The sequence below is a fragment of the Lagenorhynchus albirostris genome, chromosome 1 (genome assembly GCF_949774975.1).
Source record: "Lagenorhynchus albirostris chromosome 1, mLagAlb1.1, whole genome shotgun sequence".
Lineage (NCBI taxonomy): Eukaryota > Metazoa > Chordata > Mammalia > Artiodactyla > Delphinidae > Lagenorhynchus > Lagenorhynchus albirostris.
Genome location: NC_083095.1, coordinates 74,172,598 through 74,198,290, shown reverse-complemented (window position 1 = coordinate 74,198,290; position 25,693 = coordinate 74,172,598). Strand labels below are relative to the sequence as shown.

Below are 25,693 nucleotides of genomic sequence, written 5' to 3'. Positions count from 1 at the left end.
TGCAGCAGGGTAGGGCCAATCCAAGTGGGGGCCTCGGTGAGGGCTGCTTGATAACCAAGACACAGTGCGAGGGCGCTGAGCAGCATTAGGGGCAGGGAGCAGGCAAGTGGGGGGCGGACCGTGAACCGCAGGGGCTGCGCGTCCAATGCAGCCGCAGCTCCGCAGTGTCAAGGTACGCAGCTGCTGGGTAGTCCCCACAGGCCCTGCTCAGCAGATCAAATTCTGGGGGTTCCCGACCAGGCCCTGCCAGGTGCTGAGCGATTAGGTCCACTGGTAGGGACCTCAGGACTGGTGATGAAGGGCAAAATCTCTTTTCACCCACCCCTCCATCTTTCCAAGCTAAAGCTGCGGCCCCTCCCTGGTCTCCCAGGGCTCAGACATAGATGCAGGCAGTTGAGATGCACAAAGAGTGTTTGGGAGGTAGCTGAGCCATTTCAAAGGCAGTATCTTCATCACGGGCCAGCCTCTGTGGCGTGGAACTGGAAAGCCTTTTCTACAGTTAGTAATAGTAAATCAATCGTACTTTGTTTCCCTCCCGTTGTGTTTGAGGTATCATGGTGTTACTGTTCTCCACACCCCACTTCAGAATAGTACTCGCCTGTCTGCCTCTAGGCTCTCTGCTCCAGTGCCCCAATTTGGAGACAGACTGGAGGGTCTGAGGTCCTAAAGATGCCCACTGTTTCTCCAGCCCTCCGGCACCTACTCCTGACTCCATCCTGATTCTCTTCCTTCAGCTCGCTACTGTCTGAAGACTGAGCAGCTTTGCTGATTCCTTCATTCAACGAGTATTTGTGGAACAGCGATGCGCCAGACATTGTTCTAGTCAATAAGCATCTAACAGTGACCAATACAAAGATCCTTCCTCCAGACAGCTCTCTTCAACTGTTTGTAGAAGTGAAATCCAGGCCTGAGCTTAGAGCCAGTGCCTTTGCTCACATGCCCGTTCGTGGTGGGAGGAGCGAGGGGTCAGGGGCCCCTTGTGTGGCGGGTGTGTGGGGAGAGTGCAGAGTGTACTGGAGTGATAGCAGACAAGACAAAGGAGAGCAGAGCGAAATGCTATAAATAAAGAGGGGCCCGAGGGAGGGCCGCTTCACCAAGGTAGACCAAATAAGGCCTGGAGTGGAAGGAAGGTAATCTGTCTCCCCTGCTCTCCCCTCCCCAGCATTGTGACTGCTTTGTCTGAGCGCTGTCACCACCCTGATCAAGTGTCAGGCCCAAACAGGGGCCATTTGCTGTGAACATGCCAGCGGGAGTTCAGAGGAAAAGTTGCTAAAATTACTACCAGGAATGGGAGGAGGAGGGGTGCACTAGGACAAGTCAGAGGAGACCTCAGCATGAAAAGAGGGAAATCAGAAAGGAGTCCCCAAACCCAAAGGGATGGGAGCAGGAGAGGGGTAGAAAGAGGCAGGGGTCTTGGCCCAGGAAGAGGAAGGAGGCACGGGTTGTTTGTGCACATGGGAGAGGAGACCTACCCTGGAGTGGGCCCAGCACTCCTATCTGCCTGCCCCCAGAGTCCCTGACCTTGGGGGGATCCCTACCCTGGCTCCACACGAGCCTGGGCTTAGGGCCTGAGCTTTGTGCCTGTCTCAGGTTTCCCTTTAGAAACAGCTGTTCCTTCTTGTCATTCTTTTGTCTTCCTGCTGGCTTCCAAATCTTTGACCCCCTGCGCTCTGCCCCCACTCCCTTGTCCAGTCTCTGCTTTCCGATAGACAATGGACAGCTGGACAGAGGGGCCTGGGGGGATGGGGCTGGCCCAGTTTAGTTTGGGGTGCTGGGGAAGGTAGATCTTGCCTTCAGGGAGTGTTTAGAGGGGCACAACTCACTAAAAGAGAGGCTTGGGGGGGGTGTGACTTGTCTGGATCTAGGCTGGAGGCCTCAGAGAACATTCGAGGGGCAACCTGGCAAGCTTTGGGGTCGGTCACAGAGGTCCACTTTGAAACCCAGCCCCTCCATTTCCCAGCTGTGTGGTCGATGTCAGTCATGGCACCTCTCTGAATCAGTGTCATCATCTGTAACACGGGGATAGTCACGGGGAATTAAGGCCATTAGAGTTTGCACAGATAAAGGTTACAACACAGTTCCAACACACTGTATGTCCCTAGACATATTAAATGGCAGCTTTGGGCATTAGGAACACAGACCTGACTGCAGGCAGGTAAGGTGGTTTCCCTGCCATAGGTTCTGTGCCCCACATCTCCCTCAGTCCCACTAAGTCCACTTGGTTCAGGGGATGGTCTGGGCCAAGGTAGGTCAGAGATCCAGCAGGCCCATGGTCTCTTTCGCCCAGATTGTGGCCGCCCTTGGGAGCAGCAAGATCAAGAGGCAGTCCTCAGGCTGTCCTAGGCCCAGTCCAGGCCCACAGCCCAGCCCTGAGGCCCGGAGAGACACCACTGCATGACTGACAGGCCACTGTGCTGAGTCCCACCAGGAGTCACCCAGACGAAGTGGTGACAGTGGCCAAGGACACCTGACGGGACCAGATGCCCTGAGGTGGAAGCTGCTTGACCATTAGAACCAACCATCGGTTAGATTTTGTGTGTGTGTCCAGGCCTGAAGCTCTTAGTGATCCTGGGTGGAGCTGCCTAATGGAGCTGGGCTGGCCCTAGGGAACGGGAGCTGGGGTGTGGAGGGGTGCAGATAAAACTGAGGTCCTCAGCGAGGGGACTGACCGAGGTTCCTTCGGCAGTTCTAACCATCCCTGGGCTTGAGCCAGACTTAGCATGTAGAGGGCCTAGGAACCTCCGGAAGGAGAATGGCCAGGGTATTGTGCTATGAAATAATCGGGAAAACTGAAAACCAGCAACCTGGAGTCACCTGGGCACTTCGGTGTTAGACCTGGAGCCCTGCACGCTGCTCTCTCTGTGTTGGGCTCTAGCTGGGGACCCAGCCCAGGTCCCCGGCTCCGCCACCCGAGGACCTCTGCTCTGTTCACAGGCATCTCTGGGGCAGTATCCTGGCTGCCAAGCCTGGATCAGCCCAGGATATAGAGAGACCATGGGATTTCATAGGAGTGGCTGGTAATTGCTCAGTGAGGAACCAAGAGGTTGAGTAATCGGCTGCCCCTCCCCAAGGGGAGAAGGGGTTCTCTATTTTTGTTTAGTCAGAGACCTCCTTTTCTTAAGCAAGCCTCCCTGGTACCATCGCCTGTCTCCCCACCTCTACTCCTACCATAAATTCAGGTGAGTGGCCATGAGCACATGTGCCTACACACTTTACACATACATGGGTATGTATACATCTCTGCAAAACACCTATGGTACAGAGACAGAGCCGTATCTGTAGCCAGTCTCAAGACAGAGCATTAGCGTTTGATGAACTCGCCAGGAATGCCTCTCTTCCAGCTGCCAGCCTGTCTCATTCTTCCTTCCACCCTCCATCTGGGTCCCAGTCAGTCACTTAATCAGGCACCTTGCTGAGCCTGCTGCACGCCCAGGTCTGTGGGGGCCACAGGAAGATCACATGGCCTCTGACTCACAGGCATTCCCATCAGGAAGCCACAGGTAGCACACTGGAAACCAAGTGAAGATGGCTCAGGGCTACACAGTGTGGTCCACATCCAGGACGGCCCCAAGGCAGAGAAGCTCTTGTTCAGTGTGGGCTGGAACAAAGGTTTCTAGGTGGGGCTTGAAGGGAAGGTAGGACTTTGAGAAGCACTGGGAGCAGGGATGTGGTCCAGGTGGTGGGAATCCCAGCATGACCAGAGGGAGGCATGGCAGGGGAATGGCGTGGTGAGGTAGTAAGGACTCAGAGGACATACGCCTGGCCAGACTCTGGGCTCTGGAGATTTCAGGTGGGCTCACGTTGTAGAAGAGGGGAAAGGGCTGTTCGTACGTGGAGTGCCTATCTGTGCCAAGCATCACGCCTGGTGTTTGATGCATATCATCTCCCTAACGCTCACATTTGCCAATCAATTAAATTGCATTTTATGGTTCAGCAACGGGGTCCAGAGAGCTAAGAGGTTTGTTCAAGATAAAGCAGAGGGACTTCTCTGGTGGTGCAGTGGTTAATAGTCTGCCTGCTAATGCAGGGGACATGGGTTCGAGCCCTGGTTTGGGAAGATACCACATGCTGCGGACCAACTAAGCCCGTTTGCCACAACTACTGAGCCTGTACTCTAGATCCTGCAAGCCACAACTACTGAGCCCGCGTGCCATGACTACTGAAGCCCGTGTGCCTAGAGCCCATGCTCTGCAACAAGAGAAGGCACCGCAGTGAGAAGTCCGCACAATGCAAAGAAGAGTAGCCCCCGCTCGCCACAACTAGAGAAAGCCTGCGCGCAGCAACAAAGACCCAACACAGCCAAAAATAAATAAATGAATAAATTTATTTTTTAAAAAATCAAGCAGGAAGTGTAGTGCTGGGATTCAAGCCCCATTCTGTCTTACTCCAGGGTGCTTTCTGCTGACTCTGCCATGTGTCCCAGACCAGCAAAACGGACAGTGTCCTAGAGGCAGCGAAGAATGACTAAAGCTCTGTAGACCTGGGAACAGTCACTGTGATGTCATGACAGCAGAGTTCGAGGGCCCAGCACAGGTATTACTGGGCACTTTGAGGGAGAAGAGGCTGGAGGCGGGGAGATTGGAGAGGAGGGTAGGGTAACGATCAAGGTCAGGAGAACAGCGGGGCCAGCAGATGCAAAGGGGAAAGGGCGAGGCTGGAAGGATTTCTCAGGTAGAAATAAAATGCCTTGCTAACAGACTGGACGCAGGAGATAAGGAAGACAGACTCATGACTGTGTGATGTTGGCAAGGATGGGGTTAGCAGCAAAAGGGAACAAGCTCTTAGGTGGGCAGGAAGAGGACAACGTGTTTGGTTCAGGGGAGTTGGAGATCACAGTGGGGCATCTGACGAAGATGGTCTGCATCCCTGTAGGAAGTTGGAATTAATGGGACTGGCGGGCAGGGTTGGTACATGAGACCAACTGCCTTGGGGGATGGCCATGAGATCGGAGAGCCTGGAGAAGGCGACTCAAAGAGCACCGAGGAGCACGAGAAAGGGCAGTTTCCTAAAAGCCAGAAGAAGTTCTTCAGGAGGAGCAGGTGGCCATAGCGTCAGATGCCAAAGACAGACTGAATGTCAGGGTGGCAGAGAGGAGGAACTCGGGTGATCTTGGAGCAAGCACCTTCCGCAGTCACAGGGCAGAGCCAGGCTGCAGCAAGGTATTAAGAAAAGGATGAGTGGCCAGGAAGTGGAGGGTGTGACCCCTGCATTTGAGGAGCTTGGCAGTGAGTTGAGAGATTAGACAGCAACTAGAAGGGGAAGAGGGCCGAGTAACACGATTTGCTTTGTTTTAAAAATCGGGCAGTCCTGGGCTTCCCCAGTGGTGCAGTGGTTGAGAGTCCGCCTGCCGATGCAGGGGACACGGGTTCGTGCCCCGGTCCGGGAAGATCCCACGTGCCACGGAGCAGCTGGGCCCGTGAGCCGTGGCTGCTGAGCCTGTGCATCCGGAGCCTGTGCTCTGCAGTGGGAGAGGCCACAACAGTGAGAGGCCCGTGTACCGCAAAAAAAAAAAAAAAAAAAAAAAAAAAATCGGGCAGTGCTGCACTTGTGAAGAGGGGGTGATAAAAGCTGCCCTTGTTTTGTTCTCCAGTCCCTTTTACATTTTCTGGTTCTAGTTTCTTATTCCTTCTCTCTTTCGGGAAGCTGGAGGGGTGGTTTGGGAATACTTGGAGGGCTGAGGTGACTGCCTCCATAAAGTGGGCTTGCAAACGGGAGGAGACTCAGCTGGCTTGCTCCTCATTCCCAGAGATGCACGCGGGGAGCTCACAGCAGAGCACGGGGGCAACCGTGCTGTCATCCTGTGGCCCTCACCGACTGAGGCCTCCTGTGTTCCACGGTATGAGTACTAGCCTAGGGCTGGAGGGCAGAGAGTAGCCCTACAGAGTGATCTGGAAACATGAGTAGCACCCGTGGTTCAGCTTCTTCTGCTTCCTTATGCCTGAGTATGTTTATTGCACCTGGAAAGATGATGTTCCTGGTTTGACGACCCAGGTACCTCTGCCTGTCCCAACCCATAACCCGCCGTGGGAGAATGGCTGATCTCCTGGAGCAGGGCTCTCGCTGGTGTTCCAAGAGGATGGAAGGTGGAGGCCGGTTCTTCTCTGATCTGCCTGCGCTGCAGTGCTGGGCAGCCTTCCTATTGCTGGGTTTGCAAGCCTGAGTTTTAGTGCAGGACTTTGATACCCGTCCTCTGCCACATATGCCCCAAAGTTCTACGCAAATATTAGAAACTGATTAAGAACACAAAGAGACACATACATCCATCACGCAGGTCCTTCCTGTCATGGGGCAGGGGCGCTAAGCAACCTCCCTGGGTCTGATTTGGAACAAAGGAGTCGGGGGGCTGGCTGCTGTTTTCTCCCAGGGGAGCTTTTCAGGGGCAGCAGGCAACCTGACTGCCAGCTCACCTCGGATCCATGGACCAGACTAGGGATTGAGAGCTGGTCACAGTCCTCAAGGTCTCAAGAGACCGGAGCCGGGGTCTTAGCTTCCCCACCTGCAGCAAGGAAAGAAGAGCCTTTATCAAAGGGCTATGGACTGACTAGATAAAAAAAGCCTGACGCATATTGAGCAGGAAGAATGGGGAGGCAGTAAGATGGGGAGTTGGTTTGCTGGGAGTGGGGAAGAACCCAGGAAAGGGTGCGTGGGGACCAGGAGATACAGCGGAGGAGTAAGGGGTGAGGCGGCAGAGCTGAGGTTCAGCTGTGAACAGACCAAGACTGCAGAAAGAGCAGCAGAGCTGTGTAGCTGGGTGTCTGTGCATTGTGGTGGGAGATGACCTTGCCCCAAGGACAGAGTCTTTATGCTCTGAGAAGTCAAGGCAGGGGGCAGTTTCCAGCCCAGCCTCCGATGTCTGGGCCCCTTGTCTCTGAGATTACAGCCTCGGCTGCCAAGAGCAGCTCCATGGGGGTGGTGTGACACAAAGCAAAAGGCCCTTTTGTGGTACTGGGTTCCTAAGAATAGCTCTGGCTGGGCTGCGGGAGGTGTCCCCTATGGCCTGCATGGCCTGGGTCTCATCCTCAGAGGTATCCCTTTGCCTGGTGTGTAGTGCTGATGGTTTCTAGTAGTTAGGGGGAGTAGAGGCTGTCAGCCCACCTCAATCTCTGCTACTTGTGCTTGTCCAGCTCAGCTTTGAGGGAGGGGACACAGCAGCAGGACAGAGGGAGGAGTGGACAAGACACTGGTCCAAAAGTGTTAGGAAAGGGGGGTCAGAGGCCACCAGCTTGGAAAACAAATCTGGCATGTGAAGCTGAAGAGTGAGGAGTGAGGAGAGGTGGTGGGCAAAGGGGCCAGGAGGGAGACAGAAGCAGGGGGAAAGGTAAGTGGGAAGGACTTGTGGAAACTGGTGGAAGCAAACAGATCTAGGCAGAGAAGTAGGGAAAATAGGTGAAGGGGTAGGAACTTAGGAAGAAAGGGGATGAGGAATTAGGATGGGGCTGGAGAGCAACGGGGGACAGGAGGAGGGGACGGGAATGGATGGGCGTTTGCAGAGAAGAGCAGATGGAAAGAGAAGAGAAAGAATTGGTGAGAGAACAGTGGTGGGCACCCCTACAGAGACACAGGGCAGGGGAGGAGGTGGGGCGGCTCTTGGAAGAGCTTGGAAAACAGACACTCCCAAATGAACGCCATTCCTGTGAGATAACAATGCAGTTCAAATCCCTCCCTAATCTCCCGTCCTATTCTTAGCCCTGCGTCCTCTCAGAGAAGAGGCCACAGGGCCCTGGACTCTGTCCCTTGCCCCATGCCCTTGGCTAGAACTAGACAGACGTGCCTGCATGGTCATCTGCTAACCAGGGTCCTCCTGGCTTCTGGCACTGTCACTGGAGAAGAGCGTGGAGAGGTGGAGGGAAGGGGACAGGAAGGTCACTGCACACCCTCTGTGGACCAGGCAGCACCTAGACTCCGAGGGGGTAAAGAGGCAGGTCAGAGGCCCCTTTGTCCTCAGAGTTTTCAGATCCATGAACACACGGCCAACATGATCACAGGTCTGGAGTGGCAACACTTAACATGGGTATAATAACTGAAAATTTGAGTCCATAAATGCAGGAATGCAGAGGCAGGGCAGTGAGGGGAGAGGGCGATGAGGGAAGGTTTCTGCGGAAGGTAAGCTGGAGGTGGGTCCTGAAAGGGCTGGATCTTGAGCAACGCCATCCATGGCCACTGTCCAAAGCTGTGTCCATCCGGGGGAAATAAGGGCGACAAAGGCTTCTATGTCGACCTTTTTGGCCCAGCCTCCAGGGAACAAGGCTGTCATGGCTTAACAGGGAGCAGCAGCCTCCAGGATTTTTAGGCACACTGGTATTTGTTGCTATTTACTTGAAACTGCTGTTTCTTTCTTGTTCTTTTTCTGTTTGCCCCTTGCCCTCCCTCTTGCCTCTAGTCTCTTTAAATATTTTTCATTGTTTTGATATTTTAAATGGCCAGAAGTTATTATGTATATTTTTATCTTGAGCTCTTTCAACTCTGATGAATCTAAATAAAATAAATGCATGATGAATAATGTACCAAAGAAGGTGAACAGCTGCTCTTCTCTTTCCTATGCAGGCTCCAATTGCTCCTGCAGGATAGGGACATAGATGAGATTCCCTGGATCTTATTCAGGGAGAGAGTGGAGGAGGCTTCTCTTTCTGTTCCTTTTTCTTTCTCTTTCTCGCCCTTCCTCCCTCCGTTCCTTCCCCCCTTCCTTCCTTCCTCCCTCACTCCCTCCCTCTTTTTTTGTCTTTCTACTTTTCTTCTCTCTCTCAAATCGTTCTTTCTTCCTCCTTCCCTTCCTCTTTCTTTCCTTCCTCCCATATTATAAAAGTAATGCTTGTTACTTTAAAAATTCAAACAATATATCTTCTATAAGGCAAGTGAGGTAAAGCTTCTTCCACTATTCACAGTCCCATTCTGCAAAGGCAGCCATGGTTAATAGTTGGAGAGTGTCCATCCAGATACACTTTTATATGTATGTATAAAATACATGCTTGGGATTTTTTTTTTTTTTTTTTTACTGGGATACACAAAAATGAAATGTTTGTAGTTTTGGAGGTTTACCAGGGGTCCCTCCTCAAGTAACTTGCATTTGGACGATTACTAGAGTCTCCAGAGGCTAAACAGTAATTAGCTCTTAAAAAAGAACCCAAATGGGGCTTCCCTGGTGGCGCAGTGGCTGAGAGTCCGCCTGCCGATGCAGGGGACACGGGTTCGTGCCCCGGTCCGGGAAGATCCCACATGCCGCGGAGCAGCTGGGCCCGTGAGCCATGGCTGCTGAGCCTGCGCGTCCGGAGCCTGTGCTCCGCAATGGTAGAGGCCACAGCAGCGAGAGGCCCACGTACTGCAAAAAAAAAAAAAAAAAAAAGAACCCAAACGAAAATGAATCCAAGAGGCTCAGGAGGATATGTAAGGGATGTCAACAAACATCCCCCTTTTGTCTCAGCTTGTCTTTGTCCCTGGCACATCCTCCTCCTGGAAGAGGGGTCACTTGGACAGCGGGACTCTGCCTGGGGGCAGAAGTGCAGGAGGTATGTGGTGGGCTTTGGGGCCATGGGAAATTATCCTAATACAGCAGAGGTTATATCTGTCTCTGCACAACCCTAACACTGACATAAAGATGTCTGCTAATTTATTTTGCAAAGCCAATTCTGAATTGTCACATTTTTCATGCTCAGAAATTTATCTGGTCATTTTTCTGTTTGGGGCTCTGTAACTTATCCTTTAAGTCACATTTGTACCTGTCCTTTGCTGACCTTTAGCCAGAAGTCAATCAAAAGTTCTGACCAAGATCCTAATATAGTTGATGACTCTGATGCAGCTCCTGAGATGACAGCTGGTGTAACATGGATGGCCGGCTTCCTGCTGTGGAAGCATAAGTCCAGAAGCATCTGAAATACCCCGCACCTGATTCTCACCCTGCTCTGTGCTACTCCTGTGGGCCCCCCACTCCCCACTGAAGACCCCAGACTTAGCCAGTACTAAGCGTCCCTGGTTTCTGCCACTTCCCAGATACCTATACCCTGGGCATTCAAAGGGAACAAGGCAAAATTTAAGGTGATGGAAAAAAGAAAGAAAAATTTAAGGTAATTGCTATGGATCCTGATAGAACAAAGTCTATAGGAGAGGGGCCTGAAATATGGAACCATCCTGTCATTCAAACAGGGAGCTGGTATGTAGAGGATTGAGGTGGGAGGAGGGCTTGAAATCAAGAGAAGAGAAGGTAGAAAGGGAGAGTGCAGGGGATGGGGTCAGCAGCCCCAAAGGATGCTGGTGAGCCCTAGGAAGGCCTAGCCTCTCTGGGCAGTGCCAGGGATCCCAGGGAGGAGGGTGTGAAGGTGGTGTGGCTCCCACCCCTATGATCTTTCTCTCCTCTCCCATGTGACCTTGTCACACTGGCAGGATCAGTCCTGCCCCAGGCTCTGGCCCCATTTCAGGCTCCAGGCAGGAGGGATAGAACAAGCTATTGCCCACCTTTGGAGTGTCATCATCAAGTCACCCTTGCTTCTGTGCTGTAGCTCTGGAAATGCAGCTTCTGTCTTGTTCCTAAGACTTGGGCCCCACCCTGTGCCACAGTCTGGTAACTGAGCCCTGGTTTCGTTCCCTCTGCCAGAAGCCCTGTCTTGGTAACCCTCTTAGTTTCTCTGGTGCCTGTCTACTTCTCAGGGATTAGATTTTTTCCCTTAAGCCCCAGACTGGAAGCGGGGGGCCCTGTTTCCTTCGAATAGAGAGAGACAGTATATCTTAATGACTAAGAGCATAGGTTTTGACATCAAATAGGCCTGTGATCAAAAACCCTGGCTTATGGACTAGCTGTGTGACCTAGGTGAGTTACTTAACCTCTCTGAGAAAAAAGTGAAGTATCATGCAGAGTCTTGTGACTCAAAGTATGATCCGTGGACTGATATATCCTCATCAGTGGGAGTTTATGAGGATTGCAGAATCTCAGGCCCCAACCCAGGCCTGAGTTACCTTTCTGCATTTTAACAGAATCTGCATTTTAACAAGACCCCTGCCAGGTGATTTAATGCATATTAAAATTGGAGAAGCACTCATGTAGAGAAAAGAGGACAGGTCCAGGAAGAACTGTTTTTGAATCCCAGCACTAAACCACAGTCTTAACCGTAAAATGTGGATGGTAATACCCACCCCATATACTTGACTTAAGGATTATGTATATGAAGTTATAAAAAAAAATTGGTACAGCCATTATGAAATACAGTAGAGAGGTTCCTCAGAAAATTAAAAACAGGAGTACCATATTATCCAGCAATTCCTTTTCTGGGTATATATAGCCAAAGGAAACGAAATCACTGTCTTGAAGAGATACCTGCATGTTCACTGCAGCATTCTTCACAATAGTCAAGACATGGAAACAACCTAAATGTCCAGTGATGGATGACTGGATGAAGAATATTATCTAGCCCTAAAAGAAGGAAATCTTATCATTTGTGACAATATGGATGAAGTCGGAGAGTGTGATGCTAAGTGAAATAAACCAGATACAGAAACACAAATACTGCATGATTTCACTTATATGTGAAATCTAAAAAAAGACAAACTCTTAGAAGCAGAGAGTAGAACGGTGGTTTCCAGTGGCTGGAGAGGTGGGGGAAATGTTGCTCAAAGTGTACAAAGTTTCGTATATGAAGGATGTAAGTTCTCGCGATCTAACATACAGCAGGGCGACTATAGTAAAAAGTACTGTATTGTGTACTTGAAATTTGCTATGAGAGTAGTTCTTAATTGTTCTGACCCCTCCACACACAAAAAAAGGGTGGAGGTAGCTATATTAGGTGACAGATACGTTAATTAGCTTGTTAGCTTGATTGTGGAAAACATTTCACAATGTATACATATATCAAAACATCACATTGTACGTTTTAAATATATACACTTTTTGTCAAATATACCTCAATAAAGATGGGGAAAAAAAAGTTATAGGCACAGCTCCCAACAAACAGTGGATGCTCAATAAGTGGTATCTATTAATATTACTTCCACTTGCCTGCTTGGCTTTCCAAACCTGTTCCAGTGCCCTCTTATTAGAATACCTTCCTGATTCTGACTGCTTTAATAGACTAACTCCCTTCATCTGCTGCCAGGCTGGTCTGTATTTTCTTCCAGCATCTGCAATGACAATGTTCCCCAGGATCTGCCCCATCTCAGTGGGCCCTGTCTAATAATTCCAGATCCCAGCTTCTTCCAGTTTGATTGTTCAGCTCATGTTAATGAGAATGATAATGTTAATGGAAGCGTGCCCTACCATAGCCCAGGAATGAACGTTCATTCTACCAACACTGATCAAGCACCAACTTTGTGGCAGGCACAGTCCTGACTTCAGGAGCTCACAGATTACTACGGAGAGGCAGACAAGTGGACAGGCAGTGACAGTATAGTGTGGCAGGTACTGTGATGGAGGAAGTGCCAGGTGCTCTGATGGAAGAAATCCGGGAGCACAAAGCAAGGCCACCTAATCTGGACTGGAGATCGGGAAAGGCTCCCTGGAGGAAATGACTTTTAAGGTCAGACTTGAAGATGAGCTGGAGTAGATCAAGAAAAGAAGGAGCTGGCCAGAGAGACCAGCTTGTCCAAAGGCCTGAGTGGAACTGAGGTGAACTCAGTGTGGCTAAAGAGTGGAAGTAATCAGGGGATCCGACCGCAGAAGAGCCTGGGAGGCAGGTGAAGGCTGGTCACAAAGGACCTCATGAACCAAATTAAGGGAGTGTGAATTTTAACCTACAGGCACCGAGCAGCCATTAATGTGTTTTAAGGTGCTGGTGTGTGTGTGTGTGGCAGGGTTGGGGTGGGGGGGTGGTTATATTACCTGATTTTATAGAATTGGTGGTATAACCAGTCATTCTTGGGAAAAGTGACATTGAGTTTTCGGATTCATCATTCATTCGGATTCATTCATTTTCGGATTCATTTCTGTTTCATTTGCAAGAGGAGATTCTAGATTTGTGGTCACAGGTAGGGAACGAAGGGAACTACCCAGAGAAGCTGAGAATTAGACATGAGAAAGGGGAGGGGGCTCAGGAGACAGGCAGCCAACCACATTTCTATTCATCTGTAGATTCCACCTTCAAAAGGTCCCGCCTCCTCCCTTCTTCCCCATTCTCTCTTTAACGTCATGAGGCAAGGCCCCTTCTCATGCCTGGATAATTGCAATAGCACCTTAACTAGTCTTCCATCTGCTCATCTCACCAAATGACTGGCAGACTCAATTTTCTAAAGTACCACTTCTAACATATCTGTCATTCATAGAAACTTCCGGGGCTCCATGTTGTCTCAGAGACAAAGCCTGAATTCCTGACTGGCACTTAAAGACACTTCATAAACTGGCCCCAGATTGTCCCAACTTAGCCCTTCACAACCTCCCATCTCCAGATATGACTGGTCTCCTAACAGTACCCTCACCTCAGGCTGGGCTTTCCCACCTCTTTAAAGTTATTGGGACTTTTGCTGCCTGCCCCTCCAGGCACTGCTCAGTGACTCTTCTTTTTTTTTTTTTTAACTATTCCACTATTAATAGAGAAATTGTCAGCAATATATCCAGGAATCACTTAAAAATAGCATTAGGGACTTCCCTGGTGGTGCAGTGTTTAAGAATCCACCTGCCAATGAAAGGGATACGGGTTTGATCCCTGGTCCAGGAAGATCCCATGTGCCACGGAGCAACTAAGCCCATGCGCCACAACTACTGAGCCTGCACTCTGCAACTACTGAGCCCACGTGCCGCAACTACTGACGCCCGCGGGCTCTAGGGCCCACGTGCCACAACTACTGAGCCTGCGTGCTGCAACTACTGAAGCTCACGTGCCTAGAGCCCATGCTCCACAAAAAGGGAAGCCGACACAATGAGAAGACTACACACTGCAACAAAGAGTAGCCCCCGATCACCACAACTAGAGAAAGCCCACGCGCAGCAACAAAGACCCAACACGGCCAAAAATAAAGTAAAATATATTTTTAAAAAATTAAAATAAAAAAAAATCATTAACTTGTGAAGTCCACAATGATTTATAATGTACTTACACATACTTTGCTTCAGTAGATTCTCAAAACTGAGTAGCAAAATTATATTTTTCCCATTTTCAAATGTGGAAATTCAAGTTTTTAAAGGCCTAGCTGGCTCTGATTAAACATTCAGCAATACCACAATATATATAACTAACAAAAATGTTGACGGAATGGATGAGATCCTCTGATGATTCTTTCTAACGTGCATTTAGAAAAAAAAATTTGTTTTCTTTTTTTCATTCTTTATTTTTTGGCTGTGTTGGGTCTTCATTGCTGTGCGTGGGCTTTCTCTAGTTGCGGCAAGCAGGGGCTACTCTTTGTTGCAGTGCACGGGCTTCTCATTGCGGTGGCTTATCCTGTTGCAGAGCATGGGCTCTAGGTGTGCAGGATTCAGTAGTTGCGGCACGTGGGCTCAGTAGTTGTGGCTCGCAGGCTCTAGAGTGCAGGCTCAGTAGTTGTGGCACATGGGCTCAGTTGCTCCGCGGCATGTGGGATCTTCCTGAGCCAGAGTTCGAACCTGTGTCCCCTGCATTAGCAGGCAGATTCTTAACCACTGTGCCACCAGGGAATTTCCTCTAATGTGCATTTCTTAATTGAAGTATAATTGATTTACAATGTCATGTTAGTTTCAGGCATACAGCACAGTGATTCAGATATCTATCTATCTATCTATCTATCTATACTCTTTTTCAAATTCTTTTCCCTTATAGGTTAATACAAAATATTGATTATAATTCCTTGTGCTATCAGTAAGTCCTTGTTGTTATCTATTTTATATGTAGTAATATCAGTGGCTCTTCTACGAAAGTACCTTTTGATTCAGCAGGGCTGCTCCTGAAACACAAACAAAACTTTGTTGAAACTATGCAAGTACAGAAATAACACCCAAGATCTCCTACCAAATCACATTAACTATTTTCAATTCTCAGCTTCTTTCCAAGGTGTGTGTGTGTTTCTATTATATACATACATACAAAAGTACATATATGGTATATATATAGGGCTGCTGTGGGTACATACAATATGTACATAATCTTATGTTCTAGCCATTAGAATTCCATATTTCTGCAATCTTAGATTTTATCATTTTTACGATGGCAGATGTTCCACTACTATCTATAAAATGGAGAAAACAATATTGCCCATCTTATGGGTTTACTATGAGAATTAAACAAGTTAAAACAGAGACACTCAAACTTGACCATGTTGCAGAATACACGGAAGGCTTATTAAAATAAAGCATCTTAGGCCTTGGCCTCAGAAATTCTGATTCAGTAGGACAGGGTGGGGTGCCTGAATCTGCATTCCAGATGCTACTAGATCAAGTACCATACCACACTTTGAAAAACCACTGAATTTATACATGTAAAGTGTTCAGAATAATGCCTCGCATATAGTAAGCACTCAATAAATGGAGCTATTTGCTATTTCTGTGATAATATATGAAAATTTACTTGTTTGATATTTAGATTGCTTATAGTTTTATAACACTTTTATTGAGACAATTCATATATCATAAAATTCACCTTTTTACAGTGTACAATTCAGTCGTTTTTAGTATATTCAGAGTTGTGTAACCATCACCACTACCTACATTTTCATCACCTCAGAAAGAAACCCCCTTCCATTAACAATCACTCTCTAACCCCTTGTTTGCAGTTTTTTGAACTTATAAATAATGTCTCTGTAAACATATATATATATATATATATATATGGCTTCTTTTCTTTTTTTGAAAGATTTTGTCAGAATAAATTCCAAGAAATAGATTTCTGAGTCAATGATTATGAGTATTTTTACGTATAGCATGATGGTTATTTTATGTGTAAACCTGACTGAGTCATGAAGTGCCCAGATAGTTGGTTAAATGTTATTTCTGTCCATGATTTCAAACTATATTACAAAACTATAGTAAGCAAAACAATATCATATTGGCATAAAAACAAACACATAGATCAATGGGACAAAATAGAGAGCCTAGAAATAAACCCACACATGTATGGTCAATTAATTTACTACAGAGGAGCTAAGAATATGCAATTGGGAAAGAACAGTCTCTTCAATAAATGGTGTTGCAAAAACTGAACAGCTACATGCAAAAGAATGAAACTAGACCCCATCTTACACTATACACAAAATTAACTCAAAATGGATTAAAGACTTGAATGGAAGACCTGAAACCTTAAAACTCCTAGAAGAAAACATAGGCTGTAAGCTCCTTAACAGCAGTCTTGACAATGATTGTTTTTGGATCTGACAGCAAAAGCAAAGGCAACAAAACAAAAATAAACAAGTGGGACTACATCATGCTAAAAAGCTTCTGCGCAGCAAAGGAAACCATCAACAAAATGAAAAGGCAACCTACGGAATGGGAGAAAATATATGCAAATCATATATCTGATAAGCAGTTGACATCCAAAATATATAAAGAACTCATACAACTTAAATAGCAAAAGAATTACCTGATTAAAAAATGGGCAGAGGATCTGAATAGGTCACAAATTTATGTTGAAATGGAAACTTTTCATAATACAAATCCTGATAAACGGTATAAAACTATCGGTTAATGGACTGAGTAGGCTGTCAAGGCACACTGAGCTTCCATGCTGGGCCTGAAACAGCAAATAAATGCTTGAGGCAGAGGCATGAGGACTGGATACCTAGGCCCTGCCTTTTTCTTCCTGAATCCCTCAAAAGATTTAGAAACCAGGATTTTCCCACCCTGGTTGCCGAGATATGGGAGTTATTCCTTGTTTAATTCCAGAAGACCACTCCAAGTCAGGAAATCTGATTGCTAGTCCTAGCTCTGCTCGACAGTTGCAGGTAAAATTCAAGACCATCATTTCCCCTTGCAGTGCTTACTTCCCAAGGCAGACGATAGGAACAATTAATACCCACCCAACTGACTTCATCAGCCTGTGAGAGCAGGAGTGAGCTGACATACTTTCAAGTATTGGGGAAAGATGAGACAGAGCATAACGAAATACTATATATGCACAGGCTGGGTTTAAACCAAGTTCTGCCGGGGCCTGTGTGACCAGGGGCAAGTCACGTAAATCTGAACTGGCTTCATTTGTTAAACGTCCCTCCCTTCACGTCGCCGAACTAGTAGGAAGTGTTGGGGCTGCAGCTGGGGGAGTCTCTCCGCAGCGCCCCCAGGTGCGTATGAGGCGCGTGAGTGTCCTTACTGTCCGTGTCTAAACTGGTTCTGGGCTTCTCTGGCCCAACTCTCCTATTTATAGATGAAAAAAGCTCAGAGATCGAATGACTTCTCCACGATCACACAAGGGCCTTGGGGTCTGTGAGGAATCTAGCGCAGCCCGCCTTGGAAGAGCAGCCAGCAATGGCGGCTTCATAACGTGGCCGCCTTTTCAGAGAGATGCCCAGGCCCGTCACCTAGCGGCGGGTTCAGGCAATGCAAGAGAAGCCTCTTGAAAAAGACTCCGGGTACTGCGGCGTCCAGGAGCCAATATGTTCTCAGTTCGCTCAGTTAACTCCTTTTTTCCATTGGGTCTTTCTACCTGTCAATCAATCAGTTGCCGAGTTTTTACTGGCTTAGCTCCACTCATTCTACTCAATTTACTAATAACATGCTTCTTTCCAATAGCATCTTTACGTCGTTAAAGCTCCTCCTAAGTCTGACGAATTTAGCCAGTTCTTCTATTCCATTGGCTGGACCCGGCCCCTCCTCTCGTACATCCTGTTCGGGACGGAAGTGAGAGAGCCCTTATTCCTATTGGCTTAGGTTTGCAAGCGGCGGCGGCCTCTCGTCTATAAAGACAACGTCAGCTCGCAGGAAGTACAGTTCCGGAAGGGGCGGGCTTTGTGAAGATGGCGGCGCCGGTGAGTGTAGTGTGTTTGCTTCTTCGGCTTGGTATTGTGGACGTTTGTTTTCTCCTCAGTGCCTCGAGGCAAATTATTGGGGCGACGGAAGGGTGGTGATGGAAATAACTCCAGGGAGGCGCCCTCCCTTCCGCAGCGGGGCAAAAGCAGTAGTAGGGAGACGTGGCTGGAGTTACCGCTCCTTTCGAGTGACCTGAGAGGCTGGCGGGCTCTGAGGCGAGGCTGCATGTGCACCGGAGTGGGAAGGCAGGAAGTCCGGGGTGTTTGAAGGAGAGAGGGGGCTTTTCCACCTCACATGTTCCGTCTTATAATCCTGAGGAAAGAATGTTTTTTTCTTTTCTCTCCCTTCCATAGGAGGTGCTGGAGTCAGACCTGCCAAATGCCGTAGCACTTTTGAAAAACCTCCAGGAGCAGGTGAGTAATGGCACCCCTTCGGAATAGATTAGTCACGAATCGGCTTTGACTTTGACGCACCTCTAAACTTTGGTGATTTGGGGGCACATATTTGAATGACCAGATAACAGTAAGAGCAAAATGATATAATGAAAACCTTTTCAGGCTACAATTCAGAGTAATTGATTTCTGCGTCCAAAGGAATACAGAAAACTCCAGAAAGAAAGCATCTGAATCCATTTTCTTTATTCTTAGAGCTAAGGAAACCGATGCCGAAAACGGTGACACGATTTGCCCTTTGGGTGCCTAGCTCATATACGTTTATATAGTTCTATGCATTGCAAGTTCAACCGGTACAAAGCTACAATGCCCCCATCACCACTGTCCCAGCCCCCATCCCCTCCCCCTGGTTTGGTAAGATGGTCTCTTTAGCTTTAAGAAGAGGTGGAAAGGTTTTTCTACCTTTTGAAGAAGTATCAGAAACCATCTCTCCTATACTTTCTCAGAACTGAAAAGATAGTGGTGTACTTTAGGCAGTGTTTCAGATAATTTTTAGGTGGCATTGTTTAGCTTTTGCACTTCACAGCTCACAGAGATAACTTGATGTATTCTAATCAGTGGTTTTATTTGGATTAATTTCAGGTGATGGCTGTCACTGCACAGGTGCAAGCTCTGACCAAAAAAGTTCAAGCTAAAGCCTATCCTACAGAGAAGGTAGGACATAACTGAAGAATAAGCACCCCTTGACTTGATGTTCTCAACAATTCTTTCCATCGTAGACTTATTGAGTGTCTTGTATGTGCTTAGTGCTGGAGCTTTGAAGATGAATAAGATCCAGTTTCTGTGCTGAAGTCTAGTAGAGAAGGCAGGTGAAAGCAATAGGTATAAGCAGTAGCAGTCATGATGAGCGGCTGTGCGAGCTGAGGAGCAAGATTAAATATCACGGAGCAGAGGGAATTAGCGGGGGCATCTCAGAGGGGTAACAGGATTGTGAGGAATAAATAGGAGTCAGAGGGATAGAAAGAAACAGCATGTGCAAAGGCACAAAGACCTAAAAGCATGGTGATATTCTGGGAAAGGAGGTAAGTCGTGTAGTGGGCTTGGGTGTACATTTTGTGTGTGTGTTGGGGACAGAAAAGTAGTCACTCTGTGTGAAGAGCCTTGTAGGCCAACTGTATTTCATTTAATATAAAATGCTGTTAATTGGCGACATATCACTGACTTACATTGAGTATACAATGTTGCTTGTTAATCTATGACATAATGCTAAGATACCATTGATTTAAAGATGTATCCTGACTTCAGAGATGTTAAAATATAAAAATGATGTCTATCTTAAAATTAAATATGGTAGTTTTCAAATTAAGGTCTTATAGAACCTTCTCAGGGACCATTGAGTGTGGGGCAGTATAGAAGGAGGTCTCTGGGGACTTCCCTGGCGGTCCAGTGGTTAAGACTTCGCCTTCCGATGCACGGGGTATGTGTTCAATCCCTGGTCAGGGAGCTAAGGTCCCACGTGCCTCGCGGCCAAAAAACCAAAACATAAAACAGAAGTTTATTGTAACAAATTCAATAAAGACTTTAAAAATGGATCACCTCCAAAAAATCATTTAAAAAAAACAATGGTCTCTGGATCCCTCATACCTGCTTGAGCTGGAAAACTTGGGTGTTACCTGTTTTATGTATTGAGCTTTCGTCCTAAGATATCATTTAAGCAAAACATTCCATAGGTCAACAGAAATATGCAAATCATAGTAGGTTAATAAAAATCATTGAAGGATTTTTAAGCATGAGATTTACAGCGGATTGTGTTTTAAAAAGACACGAGTTTTTTTTAAATTTTTTAATTTATTTTTGGCTGCGTTGGGTCTTCATTGTTGCGTGCGGGCTTTCTCTAATTGGGGCAAGCGGGGGCTACTCTTCATTGCAGTGCGCGGGCTTCTCACTGCGGTGGCTTCTCTTGTTGCCGAGCACGGGCTCTAGAGCGTGTGGGCTTCGGTATTTGTGGCATGCAGGCTTAGTAGTTGTGGTGCACAGGCTTAGTTGCTCCCCGGCATGTGGGATCTTCCTGGATGAGGGGTCGAACCCATGTGCCCCCTGCATTGGCAGGCAGATTCTTAACCACTGAGCCACCAGGGAAGTCCCCGAATTTTTAATGTATCTTCTTTTTGCCTTTTCTTTTGCATCATTCATTTTCGTTCTTTTCTTATTTCCCATTTTTTAATCTTCGCTTTTTATTTTGTCTTTCTCTCATACGCTTGTAACCCATTAGAACTTGACAATGCCCAAGCATGTCAGAAGAGCCTATTTCTCAAATTCTTGGCTATCTTTATTCTGGTATCATGCTTTGATCCATTTTAATGTCTTTTTGAGATGGGCTGTGCACGTGTATCTTAGATCACTATATATTTATTCACTGAACAGATATTTATTAACCTTCAGGATCAAAGACTTCTAGTAGGTGCTTTTTAGGCTACAAAGTACTTTCATATCTTATTTGAGCCTCATAATTACTTTTGGGGGTGGGAAGGAATTACTGTACATATTATAGATGAGGAGACAGAGGTCATGATTTACCCAATATTTGACTGCTAAATGCCTAATTCAAAACTTGAACTCAATTTGTCTGTCTTTAAATCCTTTGCTCATCCTCCTGTAGCATGCTAGTGTTGATCTCAAGAGCTTAGCGTGTTGGTTTACAGATACCTAGGGCTTGGGTGTTGGAGTCAGGCTGAGTCTGAATCCCAGATGTACTCCTATTACTATGTAATCCTAGGCAGAGTATTTAATCTGTCTGAAATAGGTCTTCCGAGGGCTGTGGACTTTTTCATTTTCGTTTTATGCAGTCACGGTGACTTTTTTTTTTTTTTTTTCACGGTGACTTTTTTTAATAACTATAGCTTAGGTCTGCTTACACACGTTACTTTTTTTATTTAAAAGAATACACTTATAATTTATGATTTTCTGCCTGTAAGTATAATACTTTTTTGAAAAAAAAAATTTTATTTTTTGGCTGCATTGGGTCTTTGTTGCTTCGTGCGGGCTTTCTCTAGTTGCGGCGAGTGGGGGCTACTCTTCATTGCGGTGCAAGGGCTTTTCATCGCAGTGGCTTCTCTTGTTGCAGAGCACAGGCTCTAGGCGCGCAGGCTTCAGTAGTTGTGGCACATGGGCTTCAGTAGTTGTGGCTCACGGGCTCTAGAGTTCAGGCTCAGTAGTTGTGGCGCACGGGCTTAGTTGCTCCGCGGCATGTGGGATCTTCCCAGACTAGGGCTCGAACCTGTGTCCCCTGCATTAGCAGGCGGATTCTTAACCACTGCGCCACCAGGGAAGCCCCTAATACTTTTAATTTTAGAAAGTTTAGGAGATACATAAAATCACAAAGAAGAGAATTAAAAATCAGTGTAATCACCATTCTGAGATAATCACTGGGGTACATTTTTTATTTCGTTGATTGTAAAAGTAATATATGCTTGATGGGAAACCACTTTTTCAGTACAAGCACTCCATTTCTTGCTTTTCCTCATCTCGATCCTCAGGGGTAGCAGTTGCTAATTATGTTACTTTCAGATATTTTTCTATACATATAAAATGTGTGTATTATACTTCTCACCTCCCCCCCTTAATTGGAACCACATTATTCACACTTTCTATACAGTGTAGAAAGTGTGTCGACATAGATAAGTCCATGTCAGTATGTACAGGTCATTGTTTTTACCTATATCATATAATTCCATTGTATGTAAAAATCCATTGTATAAAATCAGTGATTGTTTTGGTTAAATTAATTTAAAATTCATTACTGTGTGGAGACATTTCTGATTGTCACAGCTTGGGGGATGGCATCAATGGGTGGAGGCCAGGGATGCTGTGGAACATCCTTCAGTGCCCAGACAGCGCTCCACAGCAAAGAATTACCTGTCCCCCAAATGTCAGTAGCTCTGAGTTTGAGAAACCTTGCTATAGTCATTTTGGGGGATACTTTATTGATTTTCCTGCTCTTATTGTCATACAGTAATTCTCTAAGCTGTGCTTCTGTTGTGTTAGCATAATTTTCTCTGTGGCCATTTTAGGTACAGCCACTTCTTGAGACTACTCCAGATACCTTATATGAACTGCATGGGAAAAAGTTTGAACTTGGAAAAAATTATCCTGTTCTCCCTAGACTCTCCTCCTTATTCTGTGGTTAAAACTGAATTTGCATGTCTTACTGTTTGATTCAACTCAGGGTCTCAGCCTTTTGGAAGTGAAAGATCAGCTGTTGTTAATGTACCTTATGGATCTGAGCCATCTCATTCTGGACAAAGCCTCAGGAGGGTCTCTTCAGGGACATCCTGCAGTTTTGAGACTGGTGGAGATTCGCACGGTATGAGGCATTTGTCATCTTAGAGTTCTGCGTTTCTATGTCCTGAACTCCAGGACTGACACAATAGCTCTCATTTAAGTGGGTGTTCTCATGTTTAAGGGAGGAAACCAAATGAAAAAAAGCATTTTTGTCTTCATTTGCTCTACTTTGTGCATATTTTAGGTGCTTTATCTGGCAACTTAACATAGGGGCTTTTGGTGTATGCTTAATTTTGCGGAGGACATGTAATCCTATTTAACCACATTATAGGTTTTGGAAAAGCTTCGTCCTTTGGACCAAAAACTGAAGTATCAAATTGACAAACTGGTGAAGACGGCAGTGACAGGCAGCCTCAGTAAGTGGGAGAAGCTGTAAGGTTATGTGTGGGCCGTTCACAAAGTTCCAGATCTTGTAAAATCTCTTGGGTCTTTTATTTTAGGTGAGAGTGACCCACTCCGTTTTAAGCCTCATCCCAGCAATATGATGAGCAAGGTAAGAGGTAGCATTATCCCGATTTTCCTCAGGAATCTAAGCCTGAATGAGCCTTGTAATGCTCCTGGATCTCCTGGGATTCTCTTACTACCGTTGATTCCCAGCTTGTGCCTTAGAATGTTGAATGTGAGATTCCCCTTTCTCCCTCTTGTTTGTATTCCCACCTTCCCAGAGTACTTCAGCTTTGGATTTTCTTATCACTTGTTTGACTAACGCTTCCTAAGTTTGTGGACATTATGTTCCTTTTGTAGTTGAGCTCTGAGGATGAGGAGGAAGATGAAGCAGAGGAAGGCCAGTCTGGGGCTTCAGGGAAGAAATCTGGAAAAGGGACAGCTAAGAAATATGTTCCACCACGCTTGGTTCCAGTGCATTACGGTATGAACTGTGGAGGCTGCTTCCTCAGCATGAATTGTGTTTCTCTTCCCTGTTCTGGGATAACCCTTGCTGATTTTTATCACATAGATGAAACAGAAGCTGAGCGGGAGAAGAAGCGCCTAGAACGAGCCAAGAGACGGGCATTGAGCAGTTCTGTCATTCGTGAACTAAAGGAGCAGTACTCAGATGCTCCAGAGGAAATCCGTGATGCTCGGCATCCTCATGTTACTCGACAGAGCCAGGAGGATCAGCACAGGTCCGAGTCCTTGCAGTTAGAAATTGTTTTCTATGCTGTAGAGACCTGGCCTTTGAATGACGATGATTAAGTCTAATTCCAAGAGAACCCACATTATCTAGAAAGTGGAGTGCAAAATTTGGTGTGACGGTTTCTAAGAGTTAGCAGTTTGAAGTACAGAATAGGAACTAGCGGGGGAAATGTCTTTTTTTTTCCCCCAGGGGTTCAGGCTGAGCAAGTGCTACATGGAGGAGAATATATGCAGTTCCACCTAGTAGGATTTTAAAGTTCTGTGTTTCACTATCACTGCTGTTTATTTTCTGCAGAAAGCAAGAAAGTCACGTTTTTATAATGGCATGGAGAGTGCTAGATAAGTTCAGGGAAGAAAAGTAGAAAAGCAGTTATAAGTTGAACACAGACTCATCAACTTTGCCCAGGTGTCCATCTCTGCAGTTGGTAGGTTTGAGTGAGAAGGTTCATGTAGAGGATCCTGTTTATGGAACTGGAATATAAAGAATTTCCTGTTATAGTTTAAGTATTCCTGTGGATGGGCTGTGAGTTCATCTCTGGGGAGGAGGGAAGTTCTAGTGCAAAGAACATTTCATTGAGTATTGAGCATTGAGTGTTGAGCACACAGTATCACCTCACTAAATACTATAGTGACTTGCTATGAAATTTCTTGAGAACTGTCTGAACGTGGGGTGAGTAAACACCTGGGCCCAGGTTCTTGGCTGCAACTTTCTGCCTCTATGGTCTGAGCATGCTGCAAGTGGTGTCTGTGTTTCTCTGGCAGGATTAACTATGAGGAGAGCATGATGGTGCGTTTAAGTGTCAGTAAGCGGGAGAAAGGACGGCGAAAACGAGCAAATGTCATGAGCTCACAAATTCATTCCCTCACGCACTTCAGTGACATCAGTGCTTTGACAGGAGGAACCCCTCATCTTGATGAGGTGAGGAAGTGATACAGTGATGGGAGGTGACCTTCATGCTTTCAGCTAAATGTATGTGGGCTTATTACCGTGAGGAACTTGGGAAGGGACACTAAACTTGGAAGCTCACCGCCATTCCTTCCCTTCTCCATGTGTCTCCAGGATCAGAATTCTACTAAGAAGCGGAAGAAGATACCTAAGAAAGGTCAGAAGAAAAAAGGTTAGTGAATGACTAGGACTTGGGTGATCAAGTGCAGGATGGGGTTTACGAATTGGGATGCCAGCTCCGGATCTGCCATCCTAGGTTTTACCAACCTTTATAGTATCTCTTCCATACTGGGTGTTAATCTCATAGAGGTGGGCATTTATTTTTTTCTTTCCCAAGATGAAAATCAGCATCATTCACAAAAGAGATTTCTGGATTCTATTTCTGAAGGCCCCACAGTTCCTGTTCAGGTTTCCTTAAGTAAACTATGAAAGTGTGACTTGAAGGAACCATTATCCCATTTCAGTTTCTATCCTGCTTCTAGTCTTTTGTCCTGGGAGGATATAGAGAGTATTGCTGAGGGAACCCACTCCTATCGAGCCCTTCTCTCTAGATGTCCTTTTTTTCTGTCCCTTTGGCTTTTCCCAACTGTCCTTTGCCTCATTCTTGGTTTCCCTTCCTTTCAGGTTTTCGGAGGCGGCGGTGATTATGGGTGTACATATTTAATTTATTTTTTGTCATCCTGGGATACTTCTAATTTCACTGTATGTAGGTTTTTTCCTCGGAATTCATTAATTATTTGCTCTGGACATGTGGAAAGATCTTTATTAATAAAATTGATTTTACTTACGAATTGAAGCCCCTTTTGCACATGTATTATATGACTGGAATCACTGGGTATGGGGTATTTTTGGTGAGAGGTTGATGGAAAAGGGAAGGATGAGGTTTTGGGGGGAATAAGAAAGTTTGGCTTTATATGGTTTTCTTTGATAATACATTTTCACCAGAAACTAAAAATTGGTTATTTAATCAAAAAATATTGAGAGATTAGAATAGTATAATCCACTCTTTCAACCCCACGTTGCCCCAAGTTCCTGTATGAT

General features: G+C 46.4%; 1 protein-coding gene across 1 annotated transcript; it reads left to right on the top strand.

The window, feature by feature from the left end:
• The first annotated feature begins 17,755 nt into the window (after positions 1-17,755).
• On the top strand, positions 17,756-25,443 carry NGDN (neuroguidin). The gene is made up of 11 exons (XM_060145251.1): positions 17,756-17,838; positions 18,193-18,252; positions 18,874-18,945; positions 22,457-22,594; positions 22,844-22,928; positions 23,013-23,065; positions 23,317-23,440; positions 23,528-23,696; positions 24,469-24,625; positions 24,767-24,824; positions 25,277-25,443. Exons 1-11 carry the CDS (start codon positions 17,827-17,829, stop codon positions 25,294-25,296), a joined length of 948 nt encoding a protein of 315 aa, XP_060001234.1. The 5' UTR covers positions 17,756-17,826; the 3' UTR covers positions 25,297-25,443.
• Positions 25,444-25,693: the final 250 nt, after the last annotated feature.

Coding starts and splice junctions, on each gene's coding strand:
- NGDN (XM_060145251.1), top strand. Junction 18,946..22,456: donor AAGCCTATCCTACAGAGAAG/GTAGGACATAAC, acceptor GATTCAACTCAG/GGTCTCAGCCTTTTGGAAGT. Junction 22,595..22,843: donor GACTGGTGGAGATTCGCACG/GTATGAGGCATT, acceptor ACCACATTATAG/GTTTTGGAAAAGCTTCGTCC.